This window comes from Ailuropoda melanoleuca, chromosome 3 (genome assembly GCF_002007445.2).
Source record: "Ailuropoda melanoleuca isolate Jingjing chromosome 3, ASM200744v2, whole genome shotgun sequence".
Classification (NCBI taxonomy): domain Eukaryota; kingdom Metazoa; phylum Chordata; class Mammalia; order Carnivora; family Ursidae; genus Ailuropoda; species Ailuropoda melanoleuca.
Window position 1 is genome coordinate 105696536 of NC_048220.1, and position 12195 is coordinate 105708730.

The window sequence follows — 12195 nt, forward strand, 5'->3', positions numbered from 1 at the left end:
CAGTTCAGCCCAGCCCAGCCCAGCCCCAGCCCAGCCCAGCCCAGCCCAGCCCAGCTCCCGGAGCGGCGACTCCCTCGCCTGCGGGCTCGGCCCCGGGGATCCCGGCGGTCCCCCTTTTCTCCCGCTTTCCTCCCTTATGCAGCACTCTGCTGCCTCGTTGTGTCTCTCTGTTTCCTCCCCCCTTTTTGTATCTCGAGGTCGGTCCCTAAATCCCTCTGCTTTCATTTCACCCAGTTCTTCCCGTCTTTTCTCTATCCCTCCAACCTTTTCAATCTTTGTGATTCTGTCCCCATAACTGACACCACCCCCACCTCCCCAGCTCCTTTCCTTTCAGACCCAGATGCTGTACCCCTCAGGCCCATCTTCCCTCCCCCTTCTCAGCCCTGGTGACTAGAATAACTGTCTACCTTGGTAGGACTCAGGCAAATGGGGACCGAGGAAGGTTGCCACCTCCCCCCCTGGCCTGGGGCCCTCCCCGGGGTTAAGGGGTGGGTCAGCAGCAGCCAGGGCAGGGATGCTGTGTGGCTCCTGGGTTTCAGTTCCCCATCTTTTCATTGAACTAAATGCCATTCAGATTGAGCTCAGCAGAGCCCCTTGGCCATGGTCAGTGTGCATGGCCCGCCTTCCAGCACACCCTCCCAGCGGTGAGGAGGTGGTGGGCTTGGGAACAGTACTGAGAGCAAGCACCCATCACACTCCCACCAATTTTGAAGCAAAACTACCCTTGGAAAAACGTTGGCCTGGGTTTTCACCAAAGTTTCCCTGGGTTCCAAGTACCCCACCCCTCACCCAGGGTGGTTCCACTTTCATTTGTGTTTCATATCAAGGTTCTGTGTTTAGATTGCGGCTAGAGGAAGTTAGAAGTGTGCTGATGTGAGCCCACCCCACCCAGAGCTGCAGGTGGCCTGGGTTTGGGCATCCCCTGTCCCCAGTGGGTGGGCTCAGTGTGCAGAGGTCAGATGACAGAGGCGCAAACCCTCCCTGGCTGCTCCCATTTCTCTGGTGGGCCTCAGGGTCTGCAGAGGATTCCTCTGGCCCTGTGGCGGCTCTTGTGCTGGGGCTTTCGCAAGTGGAGGTGGGAAATCTGGAGGGGGTCCTGGGGATTGGCACCAGGTAAGTGACTGCCTGCTGATGAGTACATGTGCTAGAAAAGTGGCTATAGCCCAGCTTGTGGGAAACCAGGAAACAAACTGTGTGGGTGAGAGGGAGAGAGAGGGAGGGAGGGAGGAGAGAAGCTAGAATTACTGTGTGGGTGGGTATGAGAGAGAAAGAGATGGGGAAGAGGAAGGGGGACAGAAAGTGGTTCAGTCTGTATGTAGGTGTGTGACAGTGGGTGTGCAAGAGTGGATATGCCTGTAGGAGAGAATGTGTGCGTACAGGAGAGATTTAAAGTGTAGGTATGTGAGCAAAAGAAAATGGAGAAAAGAACATGCTTTTAACCTGTATGTAAGGAAGGGCATATGTGTGCTTGCACGTTTCCAGGTGCAACTGTAGCTCTGTGTGCAAATCTGATACATGTGTCCACATGGGAAAGGTAGGCACGCCCGAGTGAGGGGTGTGTGTGGGGGAGGGTGTACTAGGTATGCCCCATGCGTGGATATGTAGGTGTCTGAGGGCAGGCACATGTGTGCACGTGTGTGCGGATGTGTGAGTATATGCGTGTGCACATTTGCCTGAGAACATGGTATGGATCGATCGTGTACATATATGCCCCATTGGGGGGCTGTGAGCATGTGCGTGAGTGCATACATGAGGTACGTGTGAGCCCGTGTGCCTTGCCCTCCTTTTCTGGTCCCTGTGGAGGGTGGAAGTGAGAGGGGGCGTGGCTGGCATCCGGCCCAGCCTCCTGCCCTGTCTACCCTCTCTCCCACAGGCCTGAAGAGCAGGGGCCTTGGCCTCAACCCAGTGACCCCTGTCAGCTCTTACCATGGCCAGGGGTTCCTCTGGCTCAACAGTACAGTCATGGCCAAGGGCAGGGCGCAACTGACAAGCCAGATCCACACCCACACCGCCACCTTAGAGGCTTAGAGCAGTGTCCATTAGAGTTGGAAAGGCCTCCGAGTCCTTAGATACCCTGGACTCCCATTAGCAAACGGCCTGGAGAGGAGGGAAGGTAGCTCTCCCCAGGCCACAGATGCAGGGGGGGGCTGGGTCAGCGGCGGATCCCAGGTCTCCCTAAGTGTATCCAAGGCTGGGGGGGGTGGTGAGATATGGTTTGGCAGAATCCTCCACCATCCTCCAGAGCTTGAACAACCTTTTTCCAGCCCTAGGTGGGTGGAAGAACACAGCCTGCTGCCTCGTTTCCATGGAGACAAGGCAGCACAGAAGGTGGTTGAAAGCATGGGCCCAGACCTCCTAGGGTTCAAATCTCTGCTCCACCACCCACAGGCCTGAGACTGGCACCAAGTCCCTTAAACTCCTTGTGCCTTCGTTTCCTCATCGGTGAAGCAGAGATAAGAAAGTATGAACTTCATAGGGTTGTTCAGAGGACGAAATGAAGTAGCCCGTACAAAGCAATCAGGACAGTGTGTGGCAGCGGAACGGGGCGGGAGGGGGGGCAAAAGCCCTGGGTTCCAGCTCTAGCTTTGCACCAACATACTGTGTGACCTTGGACAGCTGCTTGCCATCTCTGGGCTTCAGAGTCTCCTCAAGATTATCTCCACAATAATCTCAGCCAGCCCTGCCAGTTATGAGCAGCCGAGACTTTGTGGTGAGGACAGCAGCAGCAGCTCCCGGCTCTCTCGGGGAGCTGTGGACCGGCTACTGCTGGCGGAGGCCCGATCATGAGCCCTACCCGACACTTTCCTGCCCGCATATATTCTCTGCTGATGGCAGGAAACTTGAGCCACAGACTGCTGCCCACCTCATCTCTCTGCACCCGTTGCCCCTCCAGCCTGCCGAGGACCCTGCTCTGCCCTGCTCAGCTGGTACTCAGGCTTTAGAGAAATGGCACCAGTACCCACCCATCACAGGTGGTGGGTGCCCAAGGCAGAAGATGCCATGACCCATCCTTAAAATTGCCAGGGGGCACTTCTGAGAGGCAGGTGTAATTGCGGAAGGATGGGTGTAATTGTCTGAAGGTGCTTATAATCCTTTGGCGGTCCTGGGAGGAAGCACTGAAAGGAAGCCCTAATCCGCTAATAACCTGGCAGCTCCACAGTCCTCTTCCCTCCGGGTCTCCAGGCAGAGAGAAGGGACTCTGGCCGCTCCCTTTCCCGAGGGAGCAGAAAGGCCAGAGTGGGCTCTGACCCAAGACCACCCGGATTTCTCCTCTCCTGCAAGACCCAGCTTCCTTCCCGCCTTCGCCTCCGAGAAGACCTCCCTGAGACATCGTCCTGAGGTCACTCCTGCCCCCTTCGTCCCTAGAAATGTTCAGGACAGAACTGGAGGCTGTCCGGCTGGACATTAAAGGAAGAAAGGGGCCAGACTGCGAGGAAGAAGAACATGGTCGTAGTCTCAGCTCCCACACTGACTATGTGACTTTGGGCAAGGGATCTAGGTCTCTGAACCTCAGTTGTGTCACCTGTAAAATGGGGAGATTAGTACCTGCCTCGTAAGGCTATATAGTGAGATCGGCGAGAATGGGATACTACAAAATGACCTAGTTCTGTGTAAGGAGCCAACAGGATTCATTCGAGGTGTCCCCTCTCCTCCCTTCACCCATGGTCTCTTCCACTCCAGGAGGTCACAGACAGCACTGTCCCCTTGTAACTTCAGAATACGGTGGTGGCTAAGAACACAGCTCCATATTCAGAAAACCCCGGTTGAATCATGGCATAGCAGCTAACTAGTCAGGAGTCTTAGACAAGTCATTTATGTTCTTTGAGCCTCAATCTTCTCATCCGTGTAACGGAGATAATCATAGTATGTCCCTCATGGCGATTGCTATGAGGTTAAGTGAAATGATATACGTAAAGCTCTTAGCACAGTGGTCTTGGCACATAAGGGCTTACTTAACAAATAATAGCTTTCATACTGTTGAGTCGGTGATGATCGTTTTAATTATTATTAATGTCCATCCTGTGATCCCTCTAAAATTTCCAAAACACTACCCTAATTTATGATCATTGCAGCCTCACAATATCTCTGTGAGGCAGAGGGGGCTCCTATTTAATTTTTTTTTCCACGAATAAGGAAACTGAAACTCAGCAAGGGAAAGTCATTAGCTGGGGTGGGGCCCAGTTGGTATCAGACCCTCAGCCAGTGTCTGTGAGCGGGAAGGGAGCAGGTCCTGGGGCTTGAAGCCTCCTGGGGACCTGAGTTTGGGCTGACTCTGGTATGAGGGCCCATCTCCAAGTTCAAGGCTGCTGGGCCCTCCTGGGGTCCTCCTTCTTCTTGCCCTTGATGCATTGAAGGCATCTGCTGGATCCTGCCCGGCTCCCCACTGTGTGAAAGCGTGGGGGAGTGGGGCAGTGTGCGTGTGTGGGGGCGGTGATGCTGGCCATGGGGGGTGGTCAGAGTCTGGCGAGAATTATTTCAGAAAGGAGAGTGGGTGGGACGGCCGACGGGATGTCAGCCAGGGCGGCAGCCATGCCTGCAGAGAAACGAGGTGTTCCTCCAGTTTCCTGACGCATTAGCCCTCCCAGGCCTGTGTCCCCCACGTGCCCTGTGCCCCCAGCATCTGCTGGCAGCGGCTCCTGCCTCAGCAAGCATGGCTGCGCTCACGTCCTCCCCATCTGGACCCACTTCAGCGTTTCCATGGGCCCGGGCAATGAAGGTGATTCAGTGTGGGTTTCCCTGTCCTGCCCTGCTCTGCTGTCTCTGGAGCCTGCAGGGAAAAGATCTCCCTCCCTCCTTTCCTTCCTCCCTCCCTTCCATCATTCCCCCCTCCCTTCCCTTCCCTCCCTCCTCCCTCCCTCTCTTCCTTCCTTCCTTCCTTCCTTCCTCCTTCCTCCTTCCTTCCTTCCTCCTCCCTCCCTCCCTCCCTGGCAGTGCACCCTGAACTCTTCCCTATAAGCTGTCGTTGGGTCCTCCCTGCAGCCCAGGTGACATGGATCCTGCCTCCCTCAGTCTCTAACAGATGGGAAACTGGGGCCTGGGGGAGGAATGTGGCCCAGCTCAGGCACCAGTAGGCTGAGAGACCTGGAGCAGTCTCTTCCCCACTCCGGGCCTCAGTTTCTCCACCTGTAAAATTAAGAGGTCAGACCAGATCAGAGGCTTCAGCCTGTACCTCAAAAACCCGAGGGCAGGAACCTCATCTGCTTTGCCCAGGGCTGTGTCCCCAGCACCCTTGAGCAGCCGGCACTCCGTATGTTCAGTGAGGCAGTCCTGCCCTGTCATTGCCTGGAATCCAAGGCCATTTGTTGCCACGGATGATTAAGGGCAAACAAGAGTGAGAGGTGGACTTCTGTTTAGCCAAGCATGCTCACAGGGCTTTCTCTTGCGGACTTCTCACGTGCCCTCTTCAGCAGAGAAAAGAGCTGGGATAGACGCGGCACAGCTGGAACTGCACGGAACTCCCAGCAGCCCCTCCCCACCCCCCCCACCCCTGCCAGCCGTCTCCTCACAGCTGTTAATTGGGGCGTGTCCGTGGGACTGTGAGGGCCAGTTACATACCATGGGAAAGTATGGTCAGGAGACCTGTGGGGGCCCTGGCCGACTCCTGCAGTCCAAGAGAAAAAGGGTGTGAGCTTACCTGGTTTCTGGGCAACCGTGGGCCCAGCGCTGGGGCGGGGGCTGGGGGACATCACCTGCTGAGCCTTCACCATGTCCCAGTCCTGGCTGGTCCTGCTATCATGCTGGGGACCCCCTCGGGCTGCCCTGGAGCAGCTGGGTGCCTGGATGCCCAGGGTCTGGGGCAGCTCTGGTGCCCCTTGGGTGGCTCTGCAGGCCAAGTTGTCCCCACTCCTGCTGGCCACCTTGTCCTCCTCCAAGTTCATGAGCCCGGCCTCTCCCTGCAGGCCCTCCTCGCCACTGCTCTCCTCAGCCTCCAAGGCCAGACACCTGTAGCTCCCATCAGGGATCTGGAAGTTGCAGGGGGTAGGCCTGTCTTTGCTGAGTCCACGAGGTGGAGGTGGGAGGTGGGGACCCAGCATGGTGCTGCCTCTCCTTAGTGATGCGGAGAAGCTGGAGCCAGGCCACCACCTGTGTGAGCTGCCACCTGTGTGAGCGCTGGTCTTTGCTCCTCTTGGGGTCTCCTCTCTGGCTCTCTGCAGTTTTGTCTTCCTCAGCCAAGTCCCAGAGCTGGGGCAAGGTGCAACCGTGGGGCCCTCCTGGGCTGGGTGTGTGGTAGACCCCCAGGCCCTTCTTTCAACCTGTGTCTGGTCTATGAGGCCCTCCTTCAAGATGACCTACCTGCCCGGAGAAAAGAAACAGCACATGAGACAGTCTGCTGGGTGTTCTGGGCTGAGATTCTGAGACCTGCCCACCCTGAGGGGGCCCTGAGAACTGGCTGGGATTTGGGGCACAGGTTTCACACACCCACAGGAAAGCCCCAAGCTTCAGTCACTCAACATCCCAAATCTTCACCATATCCTTACGCCACCTGACACCTTATTTGCTTAATATTTTTCCCTAAATGAACTTTGAATAACTCACTTCTATTACTTCAGGCTTATCTTAAGCAATAATTGCAGGAAAACCACAAGTATGTTGTGCTAAGTCGTTTCCCCCCAATACACATTAAATAAATATCTAGTTATTTAAAAAATACTTAACTGGTCACCGCCTAGAAAGAATTCTCTCACATGCCAGCAAAGGTACATACACCACAGGAATCACAGGAACAAAAGAGCAGAGGACGCAAGGCTGGGGCCAGGGACACCCTGAGGACACCCCCCACCCAAGGGAGACAGGGCAGTGGTGAGCTTTTGTGCCCAGGCTTTGAGCGAGACCCCTAGCCCTGCCACCGGTGGAGCTGGCAGCAAGTCACATGGCCTCTCTGAACCTCAGCTTCCCTGTCTGTAAAATAGGAACGGTAATATCTCCAATGTGAGAAAATGCATGCAGAGGACTCAGTATGGTTTCTGAGACGTCATTTAACACATGTTGGCTATTCTTTTATTACACAAAAATGTCTCGAGCTTTCCTTGCATGGCAGACACCATACAAGCTAGTGGGAATACAATGGGGATAGAGAAGATATGGTACTCTGGCTTCCTGAAGACTTACAGTCTGGTGGGGGAGCTGTGAATGATAACAAGAACCGTAATGATAACGGTAAGATTATTTATAAATGTTAACAATGATGATGATTTCGGAGAGAGGGGACGAGGCTTCCCATAGGGTATGCGGGATGCGGGGAGAGGATGCGTGGGAGAGGAACTTGGGCGGAAGAACTGGCTGGGCTGGGAGGCAGATGGAGAGTGGGTGTGGAGGAAGAGGGAGGAGTCTAGGCTGCAGGCACAGTGGTTAAGCGTCTGCCTTTGGCTCAGGGCGTGATCCCGGCGTTATGGGATCGAGCCCCACATCAGGCTCCTCTGCTATGAGCCTGCTTCTTCCTCTCCCACTCCCCCTGCTTGTGTTCCCTCTCTCGCTGGCTATCTCTGTCTCTCTCAAATAAATAAATAAAATCTTTAAAAAAAAAAAAAAAGGAGTACAGGGGAAGGAGCAGGTGTCCAGAGGAGAAGGAGATGAGTTTGACTGGGGGCTTCCAAGGGACAGGAGTGTGGTCAGCTCCACGTAGGGGCCTGGAGAGCAGGGGAGAGCTCCAGGCTGGAGACCAAGGCTTGAAAATCATGTGCGGAGGCCCAGGGAGAAGGTGGACAAGATGCCCCAGGATGGGCAGAGAGAGCTTAAGACAGGGCCAGCGGCCATGTACATGGAGAGGAAACCCTGGGATTTATAGATCTTGGCTAACAGATTCCACCACTGCTTAGCTCCATAACTCTGGCAAGTATGCACTCTCTGAATCTCATCCTATTGGGAAATGGGGAGGGAAGAACCACCCCCCAGGACACACACACACACACACACACACACACACACACAGGCTGGCCATGACTAATGAGAATCCTGAGATATGATGAAAGTCTGGGGACACTAGTGACCTCAGGGCTTACACTGACCTTGCCTGCCGCGGTACTTGACCTGGAGGTCACTCCTCCACCCCACAGGAGAGGTCAGGCCCTCCCATCCCCCACCCCAGCAAGCTGGGTCAAGGCCTCGGCTTCTATTGGGGCTGTGCCAGGAGAGTGTGGTAGGCAAGAGGAAAGATAAGTGCATTACCAGGCCCTGGGGCAAATCAGCGCCAACCAGGGAAAGGCAAACAAGCGTCAGGATCACAGAGATAACAGGCACCTGTTACAGCAGCCTCGGTGGCAGGGAAATGAGCAGAAAGAAGCCAACCTTCTGCCCAGAGAAGAATGGGCACTCGCAATACCAAACACCTGTTCCACACTGGGTTATGCACTTAGGTTGTCGAAATAAATTGTCACGACAACACTTCGAGAGAGGTACTGTTGTTATCCCATTTCAGAAGTGAGGAAACTGAGACTCAGACAGGCAAAGGGACTTGTGGCTAAGTCGCACAGCTAGTGAGCGGCAGGGCTTCATCTGAACCCAGCTCTGACACCTTGACCGTGAGGACCGATACAGAGACATAGAAGGGATGGCTCTAGCACCTCTCTCCTCTCTGTGCTTTTTCTCACTCACCAGCTGCTGCCAGATTTCCGCCCCAGAGTGTCACAGAATCTGAGAATCTCATCAAGAGTCAGTAGAATTCCCACAAGACCTAACTGGCCGTGCGACCTTCGGCAGGTGCCGTGTGTGACCCTGAGTCCATTTGCCCAAAGGCACAAGGCCGGAGGGCCCATCCAACCCTGGCGTTGCAGGATGCCGTGATTCTAAGCCCTTGGAGGCTGGCTCCCCACCACCCGCCACCACCACTGCCACCCACACCATCACAGAGCCAGATGGCAACAGGCAGGAGTGGGCGTGGGGGGCAGGGCTCCCTCTGACACCCCACAGGGGCCTCGCCTCGCTCTCTCTGCTTCTGTTTTGCTGTATTTGACGGTGGCCACGGTTTCCAGGAAAGAAGAGAGAGGCGGAAGAGTTAACTTTCCGCCACCCACACAAATATTTTTGGCCAGCTTTGTCTTCCCGCTGCCAAGCCAGGAGGGAGGGGTTGGCAGGAGCACTCCAATGCAAGTCTCCCTCCCGAGGAGGGAGGACTCCCAACCCAGCTGGGGGGCCTGGGCAGGCCCCTTGCGGCCTGAGTCTTGGAACACCCACTGAGCTCAGGAGCCCGGGGCAGGGGCAGGGTGCTCAGGACCCACAACGGGAATGGCAGCTACCCCTTACTGAGCATACACTAAAGTGCGCCCAAGCCCTTTACCCAACGCTCCTGGGAGGCAGGTGTGTGCGTGCTGCCTACAGATGAGGAAACTGAGGCAAACAGAGAGAAATTCCAAATCCAGAGGCACAGCAGTGCTGAGTGGTGGAGCAGGACGTGAGTCCAGTTGCTGGGCTCTGTGCTCTTACCCTCTGCTCTCAGTGGTTGCAGACTAACTCCAGGAACCCCCACAGAGGGCCTGCCTGTGGGGGCACATCTCCAATATGAGCAGGAGAGAGCCTGCTCCAACCTCAGCAGAAACAGGAGCGGGGGGTGGGGGGGTCCTCTAATTCTGGCTCCACATCCCTCATCTGACCGCAGGCTCCAAGGGCACAGAGCTTTGGCAGGCAGGGCTGACACAGAAGGCACAACCCTGTTGTCCTCTTCTCAGAGAGGACAACTCTGAGCCCAGAGCCTGGGAGGTCTCTCCCGGGTTGTCCAGCAAGGCAGATGCAAGCCTGGCATTAGGACCCAGGCCCCCAGGCACCTGCCCAGCTAAGCCCTGTTCCACTCTGAGGGGTCAGCTTTCCCTCCTCCCTCCCCTGACCTCCAGGTACCCAGCTGAGCTGAGCTGAGGGTCTGATGCTCTGCAGTCCTTGTGCATGAGTCTGCGGGCCTGCCCAGATCTCCCGAGGGTGGGCCCAGGGATCATGGCTTGGGAGCCTCATGTTCCTTCTGCTGTTCTCTACGTGATGGGGGAAGGACACTGGTTTTGGAATCTGATCTGGGTTCAAATTCTGACTCTGCCATTCAGTGGCTGCCTGACCCTGGGCAAGTTTCTTCATATTCCTGAACTTCGGGTTCCCCAGCTGAATGGGTTAAAATGGGGCCTACTTCAAAGGGTTGACGAAGGGATTCATTGAAAAACACAGGCTCATTCCTTCCGTCCACAAGGAATGAGGGAGCAGAGCGTGCGGCTCAGCTGCTGGGCTCTGGGGATGAATGTCAAGCAGGGTGAGTGTACAGCCCAGTCCGGCCTCCCTGACTCCCATCCGCAGGGCCCACAACCTGCCGCAGGGGAAGGGAGATGGAGTGATCGGTGGTGAAGATCAGGCTTAAGTAGGTGCATTGCAAGAGGACAGGGCATGGGGTCCCAGTTTTGACTCCCCACTGACTTAGTGAGGTGGGGAAAGTCACAGGATCTGATTCTCCTGTGGGGAGATGGAAGTAGACAGAGAGGGGAGAAGCCACCCAGAAAGACTAGACCCTCATTCCTCTGAAGGCCCTTTTGCCCCAGAAGCCTCCATACCTGGCCTCCCCACCTGCAGTCTCTTCCCGTCTCCACCCTCTACCCGGTCTACTCCATTCTTCTAAAGTGCGGCTTTGAATGTGTTGCTCGCTTGCTCAAGGACCCCTCATGGCTCCCCATCGCTCACAGAATAAAAAAAAAAAAAAAACAGTTGCAAACAAAGGGAAATGCAGATTCAAAGGCAGGTCTCATGATTCTTGGCTAAGGGGAAGGAAGGAGGGCTTCCTGGGGATGATGACGCTTCAGCTGGATTTGAAGGACCTTGACAGGAAGTGCTTGGCATTCTGATGGACGGAAGGTACTCCGTCCATCAAGGCCCAGTGCAGGCAAGAAGGCAGGACCATTTGGGGGTGAACCTGGAGAAACACGATGGCCTGGATAGGCTGAGGCTAGGGCATGTGTGGCAGGGCAGAGGGAGGTAAGGCTGGAAGACAAAATCGTGACAGGCTTCAGTTGCCTGGACTCTCTCCTCCTGGCTTGAGAGGTGATAGGACAAGGGGAGCCACTGCAAGGCCCAGTTCTTAGGGGTGGGGCCAGGAGGAGAAGGTGGGAAGCTGAAACAAGGGCTGGCGTGCAGGGATCCCTGCCAGAGGAACATTTTGGAGCAATTTCCTCAACACCTGGCACGGTGCCAGGCACATAATAACAATAACAACGATAATAGCTGATGTTTATGAAGTGTTTACCATGTCAGGTGCTGTTCCAGACACTCAGTGCGCAGTAAGTCATTCGATCCTCATCACAACCCTATAAAGAAGTGCTGTTATTATCCCATTTTACAGATAGGGATGTCGGGCTTGCGTGACTCGCCAAACTCACACAGCTAGTAAGTGGCTGAGTCAGGGTTCATATCCTGCCAGCCTAGCTCCAAACAGCACTCTTATCCATAAGGCTCTACTGCCTTAGTACTGTAACTAGTTACCGAATGAACGAATGAATTAATGAACGAATGAGTGAATGAGAGGGAAGGATGGGAGGAGGGAAAGGAGAGAGGGAGGAGATTATCTCCAACACCTGGTACATTGCCTGGCACATAGTAGTCACTCAATAAATATTTATCAAGTGGAGTAATGAATGTAGGGTGACTGAGGCCTTAACTGTATACAGAGCCTAGGGGCAAAAATGGGGTTCCCGTGGGGGAAAGGAGTCAGTCAGAACTACCTCTGCCCACCCCACCCCTGCCTGACCACCTCAGCATCAGGAGTGGTGGGGGGTAGTGTGTGTCCTGTCCTAGGCTGAGTTCCCCCTGTCACTGGAAAGAGCTTCTATTATCCTCAAGAATCTGAGCTGAGACTATGTTCCTGCCTTACAGCTTCTCTCCCAATGAGGCGATGGGTGCCAGGGTGAGGGGGTTTCTTCCTTACGGTTCCAAAGGGGGAATCCCAAGCCCCTCTAACCTCTAGAACACGGAGCATGAGGAAGCTCAGCGTTCACAATTATCTTGCTATATGTTCTCGCAAGAGTCACTTCCTTACAGTGGGCCTCAGTTTCCCCAGCAGAAAAAGGCCTTGGGCAGAATGGTTGGTGGGGGTAGAAACCGCCAAGATTGAAACAATCCCTGAATCCTCCCTGGACTTGCCTGTCCCGGCATTTTCCAGTGAGTGAAGTCAGTTCTAGAAGGATATGCAAGCGTGATCACATATTACTGACCCCTCCCTCCAGGGCTGCAGGACAG

The 12195-nt window shown here is 55.1% G+C and overlaps 1 protein-coding gene across 1 annotated transcript in view; it reads right to left on the minus strand.

The window, feature by feature from the left end:
• The window catches only part of SYNPO (synaptopodin), a 37323-nt gene extending 30223 nt beyond the window's left edge, over positions 1–7100 (minus strand). The window contains 1 exon segment of the mRNA XM_034656866.1: positions 5636–7100. Coding sequence (XP_034512757.1) covers positions 5636–6035 — 400 coding nt within the window. The 5' untranslated portion in view covers positions 6036–7100.
• Positions 7101–12195: the final 5095 nt, after the last annotated feature.